General features: G+C 42.4%; 1 protein-coding gene across 1 annotated transcript in view; it reads left to right on the top strand.

Moving 5' to 3' along the window:
• Nucleotides 1-22,678, top strand: part of LOC116826704 (riboflavin-binding protein-like) — a 28,168-nt gene that overhangs the window by 867 nt on the left and 4,623 nt on the right. Inside the window, exons 2-5 of the mRNA XM_032783627.2 lie at nucleotides 8,627-8,786; nucleotides 9,616-9,715; nucleotides 10,927-11,055; nucleotides 17,149-17,260. Of these exons, the coding sequence (XP_032639518.1) occupies nucleotides 8,627-8,786; nucleotides 9,616-9,715; nucleotides 10,927-11,055; nucleotides 17,149-17,260 (501 nt within the window). The remainder of the gene's footprint in view (nucleotides 1-8,626; nucleotides 8,787-9,615; nucleotides 9,716-10,926; nucleotides 11,056-17,148; nucleotides 17,261-22,678) is intronic.

The following is a 22,678-nucleotide window of genomic DNA, read 5'->3' as shown; positions in this document are numbered from 1 at the left end:
CCGCGGCTCCGGCCGGGGGTGTGGAGCGGGGCTTGCTGGACTCCGGCGAGATCGCGGCGGCTGCGGGGCCACGGCTCGGCCGGGAAGAGCAGCGCTTTAATAGAAGCTGCATTGTATGTATTTTCGGTTCAACTTTGCCTTTTACTGTTTTACACAGGGTTGAAGAAAGGGACAAAAAACAGAACATGCTAACCTGATTGATTTTTTGAGTTTTCATTTTTTTCCATGAAACTGAAGTACAAGGTATATACAGAAAAAAGACGAGATTATAAACAAAGGACATCTATAGCAGTTTATGGGATAGCGGGCTGTAATTTAGTCCTCTTGTGATGCTAGTTATAAAACACCTTACCTGCAGTGGTCGCGTGGTTTTGACATCAGAGAAAATCGGATTAGAATTATAGCCTTGAAATCAATCTGGGAAATAGAATGCGACTATAAATCAGACAGAAAACAAACCTACAGAGTCTCATTTCAGGAGGGCTCTGTTCCTTAGAACTAAATAAATGGTTAGTGTTCAAATACTTGTGTTTTGCAGACTCCCACCACATTACACCTAGTGCACATAATCTAAAATTTATACACCATTGAGCGGCATCAGTCCCGACGCCTCCATCTTATAGAAAGAGAAACAAACCTAGAATGATGGAAAAAAAAGAAAAAAAACGTTATTTTGAAAACAAAACAAAATGCTATAAAGTTTGTTAAAGTAATAATAAAAACATGTGCATACAGCATCCACCACTGCATCCAAAGAACTGCCTAGAACAAAGGAGAAAAATCACCAACCCCCCTTCCTGTTTATTGTACTGTATTTAATAAAGGATTTCTTGTCTTTTTACCACTGTTTATTATTACAGAAACTGTAACATCTTACTACAAGTTAAAAATAGGAACTGGCAATCAATGAAACCCTGCAGGTAAAAACTGCTGGGAGCAATGCTCTTAACTGCTGGTGGAAGGCACCCAACATACTGTTGGCTTTCAGCCTCAAAAGTGCCTCCTTTTAAGGCATCCTTATCTTGAAGCCACTGTGCTGGCCCCAGCGCCCCTCTGGCTGTCAAATTCAGCCCCAGCTGAACTCGGAGGGTCCATTCGCAATGAAGGTTTCACCCTTCCCTTCACAATATTATGGAAGGTATACCCGCACGCGGTTATACGCTGGGATGCTGCTTTCCCCCACGTCCAGCTTCCTCGTTAGAGACCCCATCCCCAAACGGCCCAAAAGCTACACTCCACGATCATTCTGCACCGGCTTCATCCTGTAGGTTCAACCTGTCCTTGCTCATGTCAAGCTTCCCTGAACGGCATGAGCCAAGCATTAACGGGCTAAGCGGGGTCTCCAAGGATCACAATGGCATTTCGACATCCCCCACTGTGCATCTTACGGTCTGGAAAAAATTCCCTGCCTTGCAGCTTCCTGAAACAGGCCTAACTTCCGAAGTTGCGTGCATTATGCACCTTTCCAGGCCATCCTGTGTTAAAGTCAGGAAAACGCCCACGGTGATCCACAAGCGCCTGAGGGAGAACAGAGAAATACCCCTCCGAAATGTACTCGGATGTCAGGTGGTGGGGTGCCAGAATAGGAATATGCGTCCCATCTATTTGCCCCTCCACAGTTAGGGAAACCCATTTGGGCAAAGCCATCCACAATGTTCCTGCACACCCAGAGCACGGTTCGTCTGAACAGGATGCGTTAATTGGCCCTGCAAACTTGCCATCACCCACTATTCCCAACGGTTGGACTTCCCACTCCAACTGGTTTGCGACGACCGGATCTGTAGCATGTCTGGAGTTGCCAGTCCCAGACTGCCAATAGCCACCCGCCCCGACAGGGCACGTTCTCAGTCTCGTGTCCTTGTGCTGCGCGAGTTGGGGCGGCTCAGCACACGTCCCATGATAAGTGCTTTGCCAGTTCCTAAAGTTCTGGAGCCAACTGCTTCGTCACCCAGATCTTCAGGTACGGATGTGATCCACCACTCAGTATTGTTTTCCCGAGCCCAATGTGGCCGTCCACGCTGCAGAGCACGTCCATTTACTGCCGACAAGCAATTAGCTGCCAGCGCGTCGAGCGCATCTATTCATCATCAGAGACATATACACTGTCACTTTTGGAGCATGAAGGAATAGATCAACTGCCAGACGGGCATGTGCTGGCAACATTCATCACAACATCAAGCGAGCTCAGGCTCCATTTTCTACTGAATCACACGCTGCAAATCACGAATGGCACCAAATGGCTGAAATAAGGAGAAGCATGCACCACGGTACGATTGAACAGAGCGAATGACCCTGCACCCTTCCGATCCCCTTCCCACAGACCCCGAGCACACATTGGGACGAGGTGCTCTGTGGGATAGCTGCCCACAATGAACCACTCACAACAGCGCTGCAACTGGTGCAAGTGTGGACAAACTGCAGCGCTGGCCGTACACAGCTGTACGACCACAGCTGTAACGGCCAGCGCTGCAAAACTGTAAGTGTAGACAAGGCCTATGAGGCTGGGCTGGGTTTGTCCCATACATGCCCTGATGAGGTGTAAACTGCCCCTCTGCTCTTGGGGAGTTTTTGCCTGGGCTTGTTTTAAGCCATGAGGACACATTTTCAGCCTCATAACTATATACATGAAATTATTACCTATAACATTACTATAACATCACTATGACAACAATGCTCAGTGCATCCTGGGTCTTCCAAAGACACCCAGCCCGACAAACTTTATAATATATTATTATAAGGATGAACATGGGGGTGTAGGGTGTTCCCACAAGGTGCAGAATATCACACATATATATACTAGGCAGGTGTAGAGGTCAGAGCAAACAGCAGAACAGCTTAAAGGCGCGGTCTCAAATTGAAAGCAGTGGTTTACAAGTCAGAGGTTCTGTTCCAGTGTCTGTTCTGGACTTGATATGCATGATCTTTAGGCAAGTCTATTTTTCTTTCTCGGGCAGTTTCAGCCATGGAGTAAACTGAATGCATTGGAGATGCATCTGTGGAATTTTGCCCACTGACACAAGAACTGAGTTTAATCCTCTGGGCTGGGCCTCAGTTTTCCTGTGTATAAAATGCTGATAATAGTACTTACCCACCTCAGAAAGGTGTTATTAGGTTGAATTAATGACATCTGGTAAAGTGCCTTGAGATCTTAAAATAGGTGGTGCTAGAGAAGTGTGAAGTATTCTTCTTTTCAACCAATATTACTGATTGTCATGCTCAACGTTGCTGTAGATAAAAGTCCATTAGTATTTCCTTTAAGAGCCTTTATTTTCAGAGCTTTTAAACTCAGCTGTAAAAAAACTGCACCACACTGAAGCTTGACATACGGTATAAAGTATCAAGCCAGAAACAATTATTTTCTTTCTATTTAGTTCATATCAGTTTGCCAATTTTTGTTGTAGGAGTAAATAAATGCTTAAATGCTATTTTGTACAACTCTAAAATGGATTTATTTTATGTGAAAATGTGTAAGTAGTTGTTCTATAATGTAGACTAATCACTTTCTATTTTTAATGTGATAGTTCTAACTAATAGCTACTGTTCATAAACTGTAACTATTTTTTCATTTATTAAAAAAAATTAGTGCATGAAGTTGATGTGACGAGAGCTGCGAGGAGAGGGGACTCAGGCCTTCCTGTTTACGACCCTGTTTACCTGGAGAGAAGACAATGGACTGAGGCGGGGCTTGAGGCCGGGGATATCAGATGCCCAGCTGGGAAGCAGGGGGGCTCGGGCTGGCGAGGGGAAGCAGGCAGAGCCCACCTGGATGCAGGGAGACTGGGATGTGCTGTTATTGTGAGAGGCGAGGCCTGAGAGTTTTCTGTGCTGTGTTCAACTCTTAATAAACCCTCCTGTTTTACGCTAGCTGAGAGTCACTCTGGTCTAGAGAACAGGGTTGCATCAGCCCCTTCGGGGGTGAAAAGGCCCAGGGAGTCCAGAGTGCATGGACTCCCGGAGGGGGCCCACAGCAGAGACAGACGTGCTAAGGCTCAGAGAGGTGCGGCTCCAGGAGGTGGAGGGGCCTGACCCCAAGAGAGAGTGGACCCCCAAGAAGGGCTGTCTCACTAAAAGGGGCACCCCCCACGGACCGCACAGGGCCAAGAGTGGGCACGATCTGTGAGTCCGTGACAGTTGATAAAATGAAATTAGTTGCACCTAAGCGGATAAAATGAAATGGACCAGGCCACACCAACAGAATGGGGGATTGTATCCTGGAAAGCAGTGACCTTGACTCTGTGGTGCTGTGGCAAAAAGGGCTAACACAATCCTTGTATAAACAGTCAAAGTAGGGAAGTGACTTTACCTCTGTGCACAACCTTAGTGAGACTGATCCTGGAATACAGTGTACAGTTCTGCTGTCCACATTTCAAAGAGGATGTTGAAAACATTGGAAAGCGTTTCACCAGGACCAGCGCTTGTGTTTTCAGCGCCATAGGCACACGGCCATTTCACCGCCCTGCGCGCTGGTCTGCGGCTCCGGTGGAGCTGCCGCAGCCATGCCTGCGGGAGGTCCACCGGAGCCATGGGAGCAGCGGACCATCCGCAGGAATGCCTGCGGCAGCTCCACTGGAGCCACGGACCAGAGGACCCTCCGCAGGCATGACTGCGGCAGGTCCACTGGAGCCACCTGCCTCCCCCCCCCCAGCAAAATGCCACCCCCCAATAATCCTGGTGCCCTAGACGATTGCCTAGACTGCCTAAATGGAAGCGCCAGCCCTGCGTTTTGCACAGAGCCACAAAAGTTATCTGAGGGCTGCAATAAATGCCTTACAGTGAGAAATTTAAAGAGCTAATCTCTGTTTAGTTTATCAAAAAGAAGACTGAGATAACTTGAATACAGTGTATAAGTATCTACAGGGAGAAAAATATCAGGGCCTAAAGAGCTCTTCAGTCTAGCAGAGAAAGGCATACACAAAAAACTATGGCCAGAAATTAAAGCCGGACAAATTCAGACTGAAAATAAGGCACCACATTTTAACAGTGAAAATAATTAACAGTTGGAACAAACTAGGGTGACCAGACAGCAAGTCTGAAAAATCAGGACAGCAGGTGGGGGGCGATAGGTGCCTGTAGAAGACAAAGCCCCAAATATCGGGACTGTCCCTATAAAATCAGGACATCTGATCATCCTAGAACAAACTACCAGGAAAGTGGTAATTCTTCATCTTTTGATGTCTTCAGATCAAGATTAGAAGTTTTTCTGGAAGATCTGCTTTAACCAAACACAAAGGCTATGTCTACACTACACACCTTACAGCCAAGGGCGGCTCTGTTTTTTGCTGCCCCACACAGATTCAGCAGCATTTCTGTGGGTGATCTGCTGGTCCTGCGTCTTCAGCGTTCGTACCCGCTGCTGAATTGCTGCTGAAGTCGCAGGACCAGTGGACCTCCTGCAGGGATGCCACCGAAGTCTTCCTGACTGCCACCCTCGCAGCAACCGGCACGCCGCCCCCCGTGGCTTGCCGCCTCAGGCACGCACTTGCTGTGCTGGTGTCTGGAGCCACCTCTGCTTACAGCAGCACTGCTGTACCACTGTAGCTGCACCAGTGTAAGATTTCCTGTGTAGTCACTGTATACCAACAGAAGAGTGTTCTCCCATCAGCAAAATTAAACCACCCACTGAGCAACAGTAGCTATGTTGGTAGGAGAGCATCCCCCGCCAACATAGCACTGTCCACACCAGCGCTTTTGTCAGTAAACTTTTGTCGGTGAGGGGTGGTTTTTTCACACTCCTGACTGTCAAAAGTTTTACCTATAAAAGTGCTAGCGTAGACATAGCCAAATTATTGGGCTCAATTAAGAGGTAACTGGGTGAAATCCTGTAGCCCTGTGTTATACATGAGATCAGACTTGATGATCTAATGACCCCTTCTGCCTTGAAACTGATTAATCCACAAATTAAATCACTCCCTACTCTCAACTGCCTTGCACCTTGTGTAGTCATTTACATCCATGCAAAGTGAGTACAAACTGGATTTAAAATACTACCAAAGCCAGCCTGCTTACAGTGTCTGAATTTAGCTGAAAGTTTCCTAACCCCTTCTGTGCTGATGATTGCTGCTGCAACATCTGCAACCCAAAATACATACATGGGGCAGCTACACATACGTTGTGTGTCTCCTTTGACATGCCATATGGTGATACAGGACTCTAGCATACTACTAAGCATCTGCTTGAAAATGTTCCTATGCATAATTAAAGTTAAGCTTATCATAGCTACTTTCTGCAGAATGCCCATTAAAAGCAGGACAGGGGTTGTTTTATGGATATAATACAGTGGGGTCCTGATCCACTGCAAAACAAATAATCATAATAATTAATAAATAAAAACATAGGATTTGCCATATTATATCAAACCGGTGATCCATGCAGCTCATTATCCTGTCTCTAACAATGGCTAGTATCAGATGCTTCAAAGGAAGGTGCAAGAAACCCTGTGGTTGGTAGATAGGGAATAACCTGCTCAAAGAGGATATTTCTTCCAAACCCCCATTAGTTAAAGATTGGTTTATATGATCAGGCAGGAAAGGTTTCTACCCCTTCTAGAACTCTTGGTGAATTTTGATGGTAGGGGGTGTCGCTTTTTGTTTGGGGTTTTTTTGCTTTTTTTTTAAAAACCTTGTCTATTTTCTTGTTCACCATTAGTGACCTGCAAGCAATAAATGAGCATTATGTGCAGGTCAGTTTGTGTACTGATTGTGTGTGTTCCTGAGATAAACCTAGTAGCTTTCCAAAGAGTCAAGGAACTCTCCTGAGGCAAACAAACTCTGGGGCACTGATACTAGGTGATATATAGAGAGAAGAGAGTGTGCAATATTACTTAACTGTTTTCCAGTTTGGGGAAGAGGTAACAATCAGAGAGACAGCAGACGAGGTGAGAAAACACTCGAATTGCAGAGACAGCTTTCTTTTCCTATAGTATTTTGTTTTCTTTATACTGAAAGGTAATATATGGACTGATTCTGCAGTCCTTACTCAGGCAAAACTCTCCAATAAAGTTCATGGGGAGTTTTCCCTAAGGATTGCAGGTTATTTTTCATAATAGGCACAAATAATTATGATGTGGTTTAGATTTACATAAATAGTTCACCAACATACTTTTGCAATCTGTATTTTGGGAAAATGTTGGTCTCAGAGTTATTTTTATCTTTTATTTTTGGATTCATCATCTGTAGAAGATGCAGAAAGAACCTCAGCTTTTGTAAATCAGCAGAGCCCCACTGATTTCAAGAAGGCAACATCAGTTTACACCAGCTGAGGATCTGGCCCATTGTCTTAAAATCCATTAAAATGAGTTCACCTGTAACTGTATGTAAAGCATAATTTTCTACAGGATGCAGCAGAAACCTGGAACTTATGGAACAAATTCATCCATGCTGTAAACCCAGTGAGGTCACTGGAGTTACACCATGGTAAATTTATACCAGTGTATTTATAGGAGAACTTAAATCATTTATTGTTTTTTTAAAATTAACTGTTTAGAACTAACTTTGCTATCCATGATTTATTTTTATTTTTTAACCTATTGGTTGTATCTAAGTTATCGTAATAATATTTTTGCCTAATTGGTACACTTTACAAAGTTATAAATTAACTGAAAAAAAATCAGGAAAAAAGACCTGGGGCAAAATTTTAAGAAAGCCAGAGTGACTTAGGAGCTAAGTCCCACTTTAAAAAATGACTTAGGGAATGAGGGTCCTCAGTCACTGAGGTGCTTTTGAAAATGTTATCCCCAGTCATTACTGTGGCGGGCTCAAGGATGTTTAATGTGCACCAGAGGTTAGAAAAGCAAACAAAAATGTTAGGATGCATAAGGAATGGAAAACAATATGGCAAATATTATAATTTCATTATATAAGTCAATAGTCTAACCTTTCCTGAAATATGGCTTTCAGTTCTAGCCACTGCATCTCAAAAAGGACGTAGCAGAAAAATCAAGGGGTTAGAAACAAGCAGCAAGAATGATTAGAGAGGTCTGGAAAAACTTCCATATGAAAAGAGATGGAAAAGATTAGGACTATTTAATTTATGAGGAGATATATGAGAGGGGACAAGAGAGAGGTATACAAAATAATGACTGTATAGAGATGGTAGACCTTGGGTAAGTCACTTTGCCTCTGTGCCGCAGTTCCCCACCTGTAAAGTGGGGATACTAACACTTCCCTATCTGTGAGGATAAAGTGCTTTGAGATCTATCAATGAAAAGTGCTGTATCAGAAAAAGGTATGATTATTATTCCACTGTCTTCTGAAGCAGCTAGTGCCAGCCACTGTCCCAAACAGGCTACTGGACCAGATAGACCTCTAGCCTGACGTAATATGACAAATGTGTATGTTCCCATGAATCTCAAGGTGTGTTAAGATTCAGTGCGTGAGGGTCTTGATCTCAGTCATTTGTCCCTCTTGGCTTAACAATCTTGGCTATTAATAATATTAAGATATTGTGAAAGAGAAAGGGGACAAATACACGTATAAATACTTGTCTGTTCATCTTTGCTTAGCACTTTTTTAAATTTTTCTCCTTTTCTAAACAGTCCTTCCTATTAGTGTTATAATAGAGCTGAAATTTCATACCAAACTTTTCTCAGAGATAAAGGACCTCGCTGAAATGTCTTCTTTCCGTACAGGGCAAGTGCAGAATGAAGATGTTCAAGTTTGCTGTAGTCCTATTTTTTGCTGTCCTAGCAACATCTACCTGCAAAAGGGATAGATGTCTGGAGGGGTTGACTCACAAGCATAGACCAAGCCCTGAGCTGGACATGCATGAATGCACACTGTACTCTGAATGTAAGAGCTGTTTAACCTTTGGCAGAGAATTTTCAGAATAGTTTAAAAGTTGACCCTTGTATCGACTAACAGTCCCTACCATACTTTTAATTACTTTAACATTGTGCAATATTTACAATAAAAGTTTTGTTTGAAAAGCAACTTTTATTGGCTTTTTCCTTACTACATCCAGTGCAGAGCCAGATAATGCTCGCCTTGAGACCGGTTGCAAAACTATTGGCTTCAGTAACTGAACTTCAAAAATGTATGATCCAGATTTCATCCTGTTGTACTCTATTTACTTAAGCTTACACTAGAGATGATTTGGGTCTGATATGAGAATATTTAAAATACAGCATAATTGTCTTGATTGTGATGTATCAGTGCACAAATTATTGTCCTAATTAACTTTCTGACCTGATTAAAAAGTATGAAAACACTGAAAATTAACGTGCTGTACTGGATATGAATATAAGAATAAAACCAATATTCACTGCATGTCATCTTTTTTCTTCTTTTTTTGGTAACATCAGTTTTAAAAGGCTGGAGTTCAGAAATTTCATTCCTCCAGCATATGACAGCTGGTTAAACACCACTTAGCTTCTTGGCACTGACTGAATACATTCTCGCAAAACAATATTGATGCCAGTTCAGTCCCACTTAATCAGCAGTGACATTGTCATTTCCAAGATCATTCACTTACAAGTCATAGAAAGCCTTTCTTTTGTAAAGCTTCCCTCCCAGTTGTTACCATTTTGGATTATGTGCCAAAAAATTTAATTCTAAATTTTGAGTTTTCCAAATTTTGAGTGTTAAAGTAAACCCTCACTGTAATGTCTATTTCCAACAGCTTCCTGTTGCTATGCAAACTTCACAGAGCAGTTGGCTCATTCACCAATAATTCAAGTAAGCAACAGCTCCTGGAACAGATGTGGGAATCTCAGTAAATCGTAAGTCATCTTTGATATTCTCTATGTCCTGGTTCAATAGGACTATTCCACAATAGCTGAAACTGCCAACATTAACTCCCCCTGGAATTTCTGATGGAAACTGGATAGGTTTTTCTGGAGATGTTTCCTAAAGTGGCTGCCCCCATCTTGGTCCCTCATCTGCCCAGCTCCTTTTCACTCCTTCTCTCCTCACCCAAAAATCCATGGACTCTTAATCACACTTTATTCAGGCAGAGTGGCTTCTGCCATTTCATGAAGGGGAGTGACAGCTCTTAAGACCTGCTCTTTTAAAAAATTTTCTCTCTGGTGTGCAATCATCTGGCAATATAACAAACCTGGTTTAACGGGCTGGTTAAGCCACATTTACAACCATGCCTGCTTTGTACTGCTGTAGTAGCGCAAAGCAGCTGGAGCATGCCATTGAATCTAGCCCATGATTGTACAGTATCAACAGGGCCTTGTCCCTTGTTTAAAAAAAACAGATAAATTAGATTAAGTCTTAAAAAACAAAATGTAAAAGGAAAGCCAGAAAGGAAACTTGCAAAAAATGAGAAAAAAATTTGTAGTCTGGTGAGCCTTGTAACCATAAAAAATGTTTTTTCCTAACTGAGGCTTATAGTTTGTTGCGAGATTTTTTAGAGTTGTAAAATATGTCAGGCTACATAAATAAAAGAATGAAAGTGCAAAACAGTTAAGCAAAAACATATTTGCAAAAGTAATAGCTATCTCCTGCCACTCCCAGGAGAACAACTATAATCTGTGGTTTTTCAGTAACTTTAGCTGGACTAGAGAAAACCTAAATACTGGTGAAATCATGAGACTATAACACAATAACAAAGTTTTCTGCTACATTTTATTATTGCCTTGAAACTGACCATTTTGTGCCCACAAAAACTCAGTGGCTCAAATGTTTATATAAAGCAAATACAAAAGAAGCCCAAATATGATGAATGAATTTATTTAAAAATGAGTGAATAGTCATAAACTTTTTTGCATGATTTGTCCAGTTCCAGTAATTACACAGGCAGAAGCTGCACCCAACATCAAAGAAATGAGTTTAGAATCTACACACAAATCAAACGAGAGGCTGGATTTAAACTGCTCCATCTAATCAATAGTGATGAGTCCTGTTGAAACCTGTTGGAAAGTGTGGACTATAATCTTGGATGCTGAGAAGCAGACTTAATTGTTGTTTCTCTCACTCACTGTAGCTGTGAGGATTACATGAAGAAAATTGAATGCTTTTACCAGTGTTCCCCGCATGCCGCTCATTGGATCAATCCCAACTACACTGCTGGTATTAAGTTTGTTCCTTTGTGCCAAAACTTCTGTGATGACTGGTAGGTTTAACACTTTACACTGCTCATATTTTTAGTTATATTTGAGATACCTGCATTACTCGTGTATGGGGTAGCCACAAATGTGCAAGTAATGACCCTCCCAAACAAGTGGCAACAAAATTTGATAGAACGCTGCATCATTTATCTCCCTTCTTTTGTTCAACTTCTCTTTTTTTCTCCTACACCTCTAACCTTTCCCCTTTTAATTTATTACTCTGTAAATAATAACATAGCTGGCATGGGCAGTACTCAGTGACATCTCCAAGTCTAGTATAAAGTTAGTTTGTATAACGGTTTATAATGGTTTTGCAAATATAAATTATGTGAGCAGCATAATCACATATATTATCTAAATATGTGCCCCTGATATAGATACAATTCCTTTATTTCTGTATCTATTAAGTACACTGTGGAATCATGGGATAAACTAACATAAATTAATTTATGTAATACATTTAATTTATTTTTAACCTTTTGCCTCTCGCCTGCTTTGTCTACTAATCCATCTCTGCTGAAACTATATCTAATACTCCATATGTCAGAGCAGTTTTCAAACAGCCATCATTTAATAAAAATGATAATGATCTAACCCAAAAATAGTTAATTTTTTCTTCCCCCAAATACAACTCAGATAAAAGCAGGCAGTGAAAATTACTTTTTGAGATGCAAGGCATGTGGTGGGATAGTTTTAAGCCCAATATCTTGCAAATCATCAGGTCTAGACATCTTGTATCCCACTGGAGAAGTGAGAATTCTGATTTTCCAGTGATCCAGACCTAGCATCTATTTATAGGTATAAAGAGAGATGTAAAATTTAGATCTTCAATCATGAAACCTTGGTGTTTAGCAGAGCTATGTTAGAGCACATATAGGAACTGGAAAAATGCATTTGATCTGTTTTCTCTAGTACTTTTAGGCTTGTGCATGGTAACTAGAGAATTTTGGCTTTACTGGGATAATGATGTGATGTTCAGAGCAGTCTAGAAGATTTAGACACCTGTCTTCCATTCAAATTGATGAGAGAAGTTGGGTGAGACAATATCTTTTATTGGACCAATTTTTGTTCATGAAAGAGACAAACTTTCAAGCTTACACAGAGCCCCTCAAGTCTGGGAAATGTACTCAGAGTATCACAGATAAATACAAGATGGAACAGATTGTTTAGCCTAAGTACTTAATACATTTCAAGAGAGCATTCAAGGTGAAGTGCCCCTTAAATACCTGTCCAGTCATAGCGGGAAAAGGGGGAAAAAAGCTGGGGATGGGGTTTAGTAGGTTACCAATTGTTGTAATAAGCCATAAATCCAGTATCTCTGTCATAGGTGCTGGAACTAGAGGTGATGGGGGGCTGCCACACCCCCTGGCTTGAAGTGGTTTCCTTTATATGCAGGGTTTACAGCTTGGTTCAATGGCTGAAAGCACCCCCACTATAAAAACTGTTCCAGCACCCTGATCTCTATTCAGTCCATGATTGATAGCAGGGGTGGCCAACCTGAGCCTGAGAGAGAGCCAACATTTACCTGTTCGAGAAACCCTCCTCAAAGATATTTAGGCACCTAACTTTCCTTAAAATCAATAGGAGTTAGGCACCATACCCTGGATGGTGTTGGAGTCTTTCTGTTGGATATCAGTGGACTTTGGAGCAGACCCATAACAGGCAATATGTGGTGCCACTGAAAGCTAGAATAAACCTTGTACAATCCGTATCAATCAGATAATGACTTTTTGTATATTTGTTATGTAAAATTAAAGAACAGCATAATGGTGGAGGAAAATACGCATAGCCCATGTAATTGATGCCCATTTGAAGGCTCCTTTTCCACTGCCAGGGTGGTGGAAGGCAGCCTTAGTAGTTACAAAGCACTCCAGTTTTCCTCATGTGGTTTAGCGGACTATAAACAGAACCAGCTGGTAAATCATGTTTTGTAACTTGAAGAAAAGACCATTTTGGTCGGGGAGTTTATGGTCCTTGGGACAAGCTCTGTCCCTTCTTGAATGTCTGGAAAGCACCAAGAAGATAGTGAGCTCTGCTATAAACAAATAAGAAGTACTTATCTATCTGCAGTATTACTTTCCATCCCATTTCTTACGCATCCCACTCATCTGGTACTCCACTTGGTGTCATATACACCTGGCATAGGACACAAATAGTCAAATGACCCAATATATTATATGCATGGGTGTGTGTCTGACATCTCTGAGCGTCATTCCCATTCTCTCGTCCCACCCAAGGCCACAGACTAAAAAGGTATTTTGAACAAAATTCCCATTCCCCTTGACATTCCAAAGTAGCATTTCCAAGATTTTCCACATTGTACTCATAGGAGTCCTTTTAGTATGCTGCAGCGCTCCTGGGGAAGTGACCTACTTTCTCCATGGGCTGGGAATGTGCCTGCTGTGTACTGCAGTCTTTGTGCCAGAAATGTGCACAAGATGCTGAGAGAGCCGTGATTTCATTTAAAATAAATTCATCTGACTAGCCTGGGGTCTTCCCCTGTCTTCCTATTGTTTTAGGATTTCCTGCTCTCATCAGCATGAAAACTGTTCTCTTTGAAAGTCCCTATGAACTGTGCAGAGCCCTGCGGGCAGCTTTCTTTCTGATCCGTCTGTCAAACAGGTCCCTGCCCATCAGAAGGGGAAGCATGAATTCTGAAAAATCTTGAACTTTCAAATAAGAATTAGCTCCAAAATAAAAATACCTAGCAGTGAAGTAACCTGCCCTGCGAAAAGCAGATCAGTCTTAGGCTATGGCTACATTAGAGAATTTACAGCAGTGCAAGTGTCCCGCCATAAGCTCTCTAACGCAGTCGCTCTAAGCTGATGGGAGAGAGCTCTTCCATCAGTTTCACTGCTCCAGCCCCCGTGAGTGGCGGTTGCTCTGTCAGCAAGAGAAGCTCTCCCATACTGCGCTTAAGTCAGCACAAATTATGTCGCTCAGGGGGAGTGGCTAATTCACACCCATGAGCGATATAACTTACCTTGACTTAAGCTACAGTGTAGCCACAGCCTTAGGGTGCCTGCTGGCTGGTGTGAGGGGCTTTCAAGTTTGCCTTTGTGCTTTTCACAAGCCTTTTTTCATGCCTTAAGGAGCCATGCGTGGGTTTCTGGACAGCATGAATCCCTTCAGATGTCAGGACCTTGCATAATTTTGCTCCCCATAATTGGCTCCCCCTTGGGACTTAAAAAAAAAAGCCTATGAAAAACAGGGACTGTCTCTTCTTATATGTATGTATTGCATTCAGCACAACAGGGCGCTGATCTTAACCGGAGGACTCTGCTCATTATTAATATAGATGATAAATACAAATAGTGATTAACTCAGGTTCCCGTAGGACAGCATTAAGCCCCCTATTCAGCAATACTCCTAAGCACATGTTTGTAACTGCTTTGCTGAAGAGGGAAGAATTTAAGCACATGCGTAAAGTTAAGCATGTGCTGAATTGGAGCATAATTGCTGAAGCTCTGATGTTGAGAGCTATACCAGTACCAGACACAGCAGCACAATAGTACTGGCCAAGCCTGCCTGTCAGTGGCATATTAAGGCTGGATCATAAGAATTGGCCAGTCTATGACCTGCACTGCCAACAGGAACCCCATAGTCCAACAGCAGATTCACATGTGGGCAGGCTTGGGACTATTCCATTCTCCCACCCAGTTGTTGCTCAGTTCAGATCTCGTTTATTCTCCATCTGTTCTTGCTGTTACCCCCACAAGGGGGTGTGATGGAAATAGATTTGAGTCCTTTTTTGAAATGGAGAGAGACTTGTGATCAACAGAGCAACATAGGACTTTGGACAACACACTTCCTAGATTGTTCTGCTCAGAGTTCGCCAAAGGCTATCCTTGAAAAGTTGAACTCGTACAATTTAAAATTTAACATGTCATTGTATCGCTACTGAGCTGCATTCCTGGTATCAAAAGTCCACTTCAGCACTACCAAGTGATTACTGCATCATAAAGCTTGGCTGTTGAAAACTGACTGAATGTGAAAATGTGAGACAAAAGTATTTTCAGCTTGTTGCACACATTGTCTAGAAAACAAGTTTAAAATAGCTTTGTTCACTCCTAAGTTTTCAAAGACTAGGGGCTGAATTTAGATGTGAATGTGTTGTTGTTCTTATCATTTATAATACACCAGCACCTAAAATCCTAGTAAGGATTGTGGCCCCATTGTGTGAGGTTAGGGCGACCAGATGGGAGGGAGAAAATATCGGGACACATGGGGGGAGGGTGTCCACTGGCGGAGGGAAAAAAAAAAAACGCTGAGTACTGCTGGCAGAGCGAAATATTGGGACAGATTGCATCCCGACCAAACATCGGTTGGGATGCAGGACATACACCTAAATATCAAGACAGTCCTGATTTTATTGGGACATCTGGTCACCCTATGTGAGGTGCTGTACAAATCCATTAGTAGCGATAGTCCTTGCCCTAAAGAGCTTACAAACTAGGGCTTAACTTTGTGTGTACAATAGTGACAACTTTTTCAATTTGATTTTGAGTCTTGCCCCAGCTTCTGGAGTCATGTGAATATGTGAGACTCTCAGCTTTAATTAAAAGTTTCTAGCCTTCATGGTTGCAGAGACAACCTTGAAAAAGGGACCTGAGTGTCCCCTGAAGATTCAAAAACAGAAAGCAAATTGAAAACACCCACCAAATGTCTTATTTTTAAAAATGTGCATGATTTTAAGCCAATCTTGATTTTTCTGGCCCTGGCTCATGATTTTGGAACTCTTGGGGTTACTCGGATGAGTAATTCCACTGAAATCTTTGAAACTACTCAGGGCAAGTCTACACTACAAATTAAGTTGATCTAAGTTACAATGATGTATAGCCACCGCACTAAGTAAATCGCTTTTGCATGTCCACACCACGCTCCTTGTGTTGGTGGTGCGTGTCCTCGCCGGGAGCACTTGCGCCGATTTAAATGTCATTGTGGAATGGCTTCTGAAAGGCAGCAATAGTCGCTGTAAGCAACACAGTATCTACACTGACACTGCATTGACCTAACTACATCAATCTAAGTGCTATGCCTCTCACAGAGGTGGAGATATTAAGTTTGTGTAGTGGATGAGTTACATCAGTGGGAGCTACACTTTAGTGTAGACACTTACAGAGTTAGGTCAACGTAAGCTGCCTTACGTCGACATAACTCTGTAGTATAGACCAGGCCTCAGACACACAGAGGTACGCTGGTGTGTAAGTGTTTCCAGAATCTGGGCTTTAGGGAAGATAAGGCCCAATACGTGAATATAACAAACAATAGGAGAGGGAGAAAGCATGAGGGTAACAGTAATGTTACTTTTTTCTTATATAGGCTAACAGTTTACAGTACTTGACGATTACAAATAATTCACTTGCTTTTTTATTTAGCTGTCATTTAAAACAGATCTTATCAAACCATAGTCCTCTGGGCTCCTTTAACGTTCCCCTCTTCTGCCCCCAGCTTCAACCCCCTAGAAATAGTGACCCTGGGCTCTTGGACTATTTTTATATGATCTTATTTAATTATTCGTTAGTTGATTGCTTTCCCCCTTTCTTTAGAACATAAGAACAGGCACACTAGGTCAGATCAGTGGTCCACCAGTATCCTGTCTTCTGACAGCGGCCGGTGCCAGAGGTTTCAGAGGGAATGAACAGAACAGTTATGGAGTGATCCATCCCCGTTGTCCTGTCCCAGCAGCTGGCACTCAGGGGCTTTACAGACTCTTTACAGCACCCTTCAAACTGGCATTAGCTTCTTTCCTTTTGTAAATATAAAAACTCCTCACATCTCTCTGAGGACGGTCTGTCCTTGGGTTACCTGCCCCACATGGCTGCTGCTGTTCAGTTTTGGCTCCTTGTAGATGCTGGGTATAAGAGAGCAGAAAGCCCATGGATCACTGATGGAGTTTGCCTCAGTTTCCCTACAGTAAAAAGGAGATAATATGTTCATGTCTTTGAGATCACTGGAGGAAAAGTGCTATGTAAGCACAGAGTATTAGCAGAACCCATGCACCCTTCTTTGTATGACATCAGTATAATCCAGTGACATCTCTGAAGAACAAGGAGGTAAATAATTTTACTTACTGTTCCCCACTAACCTCCATGCAGGTATGAAGCATGTAAAAATGACTTCACCTGCGTCCGCAACTGGATGACAGATTGGGAGTGGGATGAAAATGGAGAGAACCACTGTCAAAACGAATGCATCCCCTACGATAAGGTAAGAAAGCACACCGGATCAATTACAGGACTAAAGAATTAAAAGACAGTGAGTGCTACTTCCTGAGGGGTTAACTCATCAAAAAAGTCTTTGGGGAAAAAAATTCAACAGGTAAATTGTTTGGACTTCTACAATTCCAGGTTTTGTCTATACCAGATTTTTTCTTATTTAATTTCTCACCTTGGGTGAAGCAGGATTGCAAGGAGTAGACAAGGTTCAGGGGCCACTGATATTTTAACCATTGCATTGTCTAGATCAGTGGCTCTCAACCTTTCCAAACTACTGTATCCTTTTCAGGAGTCTGATTTATCTTGTGTAGCCCCAAGTTTCACCTCACCTAAAAACTGCTTGCTTACAAACTCAGACACAAAAAATACGAAAGTGTTCCAGCACGCTATGCTTGCTTTCTCATTTTTACCATATAATTTATAAAAGAAATCAATGGGAATATAAATATTGTTCATATATTTCACTGTATAGCATACATGTACCCCTGACTGAGAACCACTGCTCTAGATACTGAAATGTAGAGAAATATTGAGACTAAAACAAAAGGAGATGGTGGATAAAAATTTTAGAAATGTCTATGTGAATTAAGAGCCTACGTCCTATGGACTTTCCATGAGAGCTCCTAAGTGCTTATGTCTCTTTTGAAAATGGGATGTAAGCTCTTAAATCACATTTTTTTAAATATTTGCCCTTTAGAGTTGATGCATCTTTATCCTGTTTGTACTTTTGCACTCATGCTTATTTTCCCCTTGGGGAAGGGATAGCTCAGTGGTTTGCGCATTAGCCTCCTAAACTCAGGGTTATGAGTTCAATCTTTGAGTGGGCTGCTTAGGGATCTGGAGCAAAATCAGTATTTTGTCCTGCTAGTGAAGGCAGGGTGCTGGACTGGACTCAATGACCTTTCAAGATCCCTTCCAGCTCTATGAGACAGGTATATCTCCATATATTATTAAGAAATTGTCCTCCAAATCCATGTGGAAATCCTTTGACTCTTCCTGTATCCTCCTCAGACCCCTGCTGATTAAACAGAAGCACTGACAGACTTTATAAGAGCTCACCCAGTCCTTCTGATAAAAATCTGAGCTGCTGAGCAAGAGTATAAAATAAAGGCTCAAATGAGGGCACTGAGGAATCCTAGGGAAAAAAATTGTCTGAGGCCTGATCCAAAGTTAATTGAAGTAAATGGGGATCTTTCCACATACTTCAGTGGCCTGTGGATCAGGTGAAAACTGTGTAGTGTAGGACTGTAATACAGTAACTGGGTTTTGAATATTAATAAAGATTTAGTTTAAATGAGCCTGTGAGAACTGCTCACACAGCACAGTTCCCTCAGGACAAAGGATGGGGGCTGAACTGAAAATTCATTGGTGAAGACCAGTACTACGTTTGCAAAGCTGTTCACCTCCAAGTCACTGGCTTGAAGGTGGAATGGGATGGTTGCAAATGACTGCAGTTGCCACCTGTAGGCTGTGTAATGGCCTCTGTGAGAGGAGATGCTGTGGGATTGGTGTCTGCATTACAAAACCCACCACAAGTGACAGACTCTGCAGAAAAGACTATAAATGAATGGACTGTGGAGACTAAGGCCTTGACTTTCAGAATTGCTGAGGATCCACACAGCTCTGGTTGAAGCAAAGACAGAAAATAGCACCTCAGAAAATTGGATTTGAGCACCCTTCCGCTAGCTAAAGCTGGTCTCTGCTCATTCTGTGCCTGTTCTGGAGATAGGCTGAAACCTTCTCTCATCTTTCACCATCGCTAAATTCACTGATAGTTATTTTTAAAGAAAATATATCCATCAGCTGGGAAAGACCAGGCAGCAAATCCAGAAGTCTTATCAACTCGTACCAGACACTGCAGTTCTTAAGCTAAACACATAGCCACGCCCCTTGCTGGCCAGGGTTATCACCAAACACTGCTCATGATGATTAGAAAGGGAGTATAGAAGAGGTTTCTCCAAAGCAATCTATCTGCTACTCCACATTCATTTCCATGGCAATAATCATTTCATTTGACACTCCACAAAAATATTATTGAGACAAGGTGGGTGAGGTAATATCTTTTATTGGACCAACAGAAGTTGGTGAGAGAGCTTGTGTGTGTGTTAATGGTTTTTAGGATCAATTGTTCTTTATTGCAATTTCAGTTAAATGGCAAGAAACATGTATGATAATGGATATAGAGGCTTTTGGTTATAGAACAAAACAAATCATATCTTCAAATCTTTCAGTTAGATATTTGTGTTGTACAAACAATATACACGTGAGAGGAGCTGAGGAGAGGAAATGTACAATGTATAAAAAATACATTCAGTGCAAAAGTACATGGGTCTGATTATCCATGGCCTTGACCTTCTGTGATCATCAACAATTGTAGAAAAGGGGTGTATAATGCTGCCCAATCATAATTGTTATGTTTTACTCCTGTTTTTTACAGGTGTCAATGACTGGGGCTGGGGCAGTGGGGCTTTGGCTTTTTCCCCTCACCCCTCCCCCAGGGTGGTGGGGCTTGGGTGGGCTCAGGCTTCGGTCCCCCCTCCTGGGGTCCTGTAATAATTTTTATTGTCAGAAGGGGGTCGTGATGCAATGAAGTTTGAGAACTCCTGCGGTACGTTATTCAAATTAATAGTATTCTCCCTGTTTACATGGCAATAGCCAAAACACCTCAAAGCACTGTCCAAACTATTTAAAAAAAACATGCTTTCAGGGTTAAAATGAAATGCTGAAAACGTCAGACTTTGCTTGCTCTTGGAGTGAGCTTCTGGAAGGGAAGTTGCTGATATGCAAAAGGCACAGAGAGTTCTCGAATGTCAGTGCATTGCAGACAGATGCTTTATTTCTTCAAGTGCCTTTAACCCATATGGTGAAGCAATCAACAGTCGTGCATTTGACATGTGAATGGCTGGAAGGAGTATTTGGAACTAATGCTGCATATCAAAAATGTACAATGGATCCTAGCCAGTTTTACACATGCTATCTTAAAATTTATGAGCCACATGGTATCTTTGTTCTGCATGCAAAGCACTCACCAGAAAGAACTAGCCCCAGGCATGGAGAAATGAAAAGCCTCTGCACCAGTTTGAGGGCTGCTATGCTTTGTCGATTCTGGACAGTGCTTGTGCACTGCAGCGTTTTGACCATCCTGTAGCCATAGCAGCAAGATCAGAATAAAGTGAATTGCATACGATTAATCTAGCAAGTATGAGTGAGTGATTTGGAGGGCTCAATCTAGAAATGTCCCTTATATCAGGGAATAAAGAGAGGCATATTTACAGATTTTACTGGCTCCTGAATTGATCAGCAGGATGCAAGGAAATAGCCAGGACCTGAAGGAATAAGCCGTAAGCCAGTGAAAGGGACAGAAATAGAGAAGGTGCAGGCAGAGGGCTAGATTTTCCTGTTCTGAGTGTGCAGGGGAAAAAAGGATGCAGAGCCCCTTGCACACTTAGTGCACAGAGAGCAATGAGGGATCTAGGCCACAGACTGGAAGTCTCAGACCTGCACTAGAGAGAACACATATTCAAAAAAGATTCATAGACTCTAGGACTAGAAGGGACCTCGAGAGGTCATCAAGTCCAGTCCCCTGCCCTCATGGCAGGACCAAATACTGTCTAGACCATACCTGGTAGACATTTATCTAACCTACTCTTAAATATCTCCAGAGATGAAGATTCCACAACCTCCCTAGGCAATTTATTCCAGTGTTTAACCACCCTGACAACAAATCCATGCTGGCTACTCCCTATCACTTACCACCTTCCCGAAGTTGTTGCAATTGATTTCTTAATTCTGGCTTTACATTATCTTCTCCTGGCACAGAAGTACTACTGGTCCATAGTTTCCTGGGTTATTTGTATTTCCTTTTTATAGATGGGCAACTAATTTGCCCTTTTCCCGTCTTTTGCTTCCTCTGGAATCTTCTTCCCCGCTCCATGATTCTCCACAGATAATGCTAGAGGCTCGATACCTCCCTAGTTAACTCCCTTGCAAGTATTCTAGGATGCATTCCAATCAGGGGAGGAGCACCATGGTGACCTTGCAGGTCATCTAATGTTTTTGGTAAGCGACTTTTTTAAGTGTAAAAATTATCTTGCCTCTTTTTTATTTATTTTATCTTCTAAATCCCGCCAAACTCTATCTGGTATAAACGGATCTAGTAGCCGCTTTACCGAGTGTCGCCGGGATGAAGATGTGTTGGGGGGTGTCTGGTAGTAAGTCCACTTATGGGTTCGATGAGGCGATTGTCGCGCTGCCGAATGGGGCATTCGCGGTTTAGGATCGGGGCTTATTGGTGAGACTTTCCTCAGGGTGAAGACCGAAAGATAAATGTAAGTTCATGATGTAGCATCTCTGGGGCCGATGCTTACGCAAGTTTCCGAGGTACTGGTTCTCTCGCCGCGTAGACTTGTCTGCCCTTCTCTCACCTTCGCCATCATCATGAGGGGAGTGGCCTGACCGGCTGTCTTTGGTGGGGTCTGCCGTCTTGCATCTAATGTATTGATAAGTCCTTTTTCCCTCTGTGGTGTATTCCGTTTATTTTGCCCCAGCTAGTTGAGCTCATTTTGGTGCCTTTTGGTTTGCGTTCTACGTAAGTTTCTTGCCACCTGTCCATCCTGTGTTGTGTGGCATATATTCATGTGGGCTCTCACACTTGTCACATCTGACAAGCGATACTGTAACATTTTTTCGGCCGTTTTTATATGACTCCTTTTTATTTTGTAGGACATCACACCGACACCACACACCCACACAAGGCAGGATCTTGATTAAGGAGCCAAGGGTGGTCTTTCTGCCACAATTTTCTAAATAATAATCTTTCACTACTAGCCCAGCAGCAGTACAGGTTTTTCTAGGTTTTAAACCATGAACGGGAATAGCTTGCTTTGGAATACCAAACCCCATCACGCTCCAATAGTGTCCTAAAAGAGATATTTGTAAAAACTTGGGTAAGCCCAAGAAGTTGTGTGCCAAGCGGGGTCTCCTTCAGGCTGTTCATTTTTTTTTTTTTTTTTTGACCTCAGTCATGATCCATGGGACCTGCGTTACCTATCAGGCTCCTGAGCCTTAAGGTACGAAAATCCCGCTATCCCTGAAATCCATGTCCTTCTATTTTGCTGTACTTGCCTTTACCGCTTCCTTAGAATGTGCAATAACTCTATGATTTCATGATCACTTTCACCGACTAAGCTTTCCTTCACTATGCTTGATCAAATTCTAAACGAGTCTCCCTTATTTGTTAAAATCAAAGTGTCTCAGAACAGCTTCCCGGACCGCAGTAGGTAGAAGGCTGGGTTGTTTTGTTGTGTGTTGTTTGTTTGTGTTTTTTCTTTCAAGTTTCTGAAGATAAAAGTTGGTCTGAAATGCACCAGTTCCAGGAACTTATTGGGTATTAGTCTGTGCCGCTAACGCG

The sequence above is a fragment of the Chelonoidis abingdonii genome, chromosome 7, assembly GCF_003597395.2.
Source record: "Chelonoidis abingdonii isolate Lonesome George chromosome 7, CheloAbing_2.0, whole genome shotgun sequence".
Lineage (NCBI taxonomy): Eukaryota > Metazoa > Chordata > Testudines > Testudinidae > Chelonoidis > Chelonoidis abingdonii.
The sequence above is the reverse complement of the archived record's forward strand: the minus strand, read 5'-3'. Positions and strand labels throughout refer to the sequence as shown.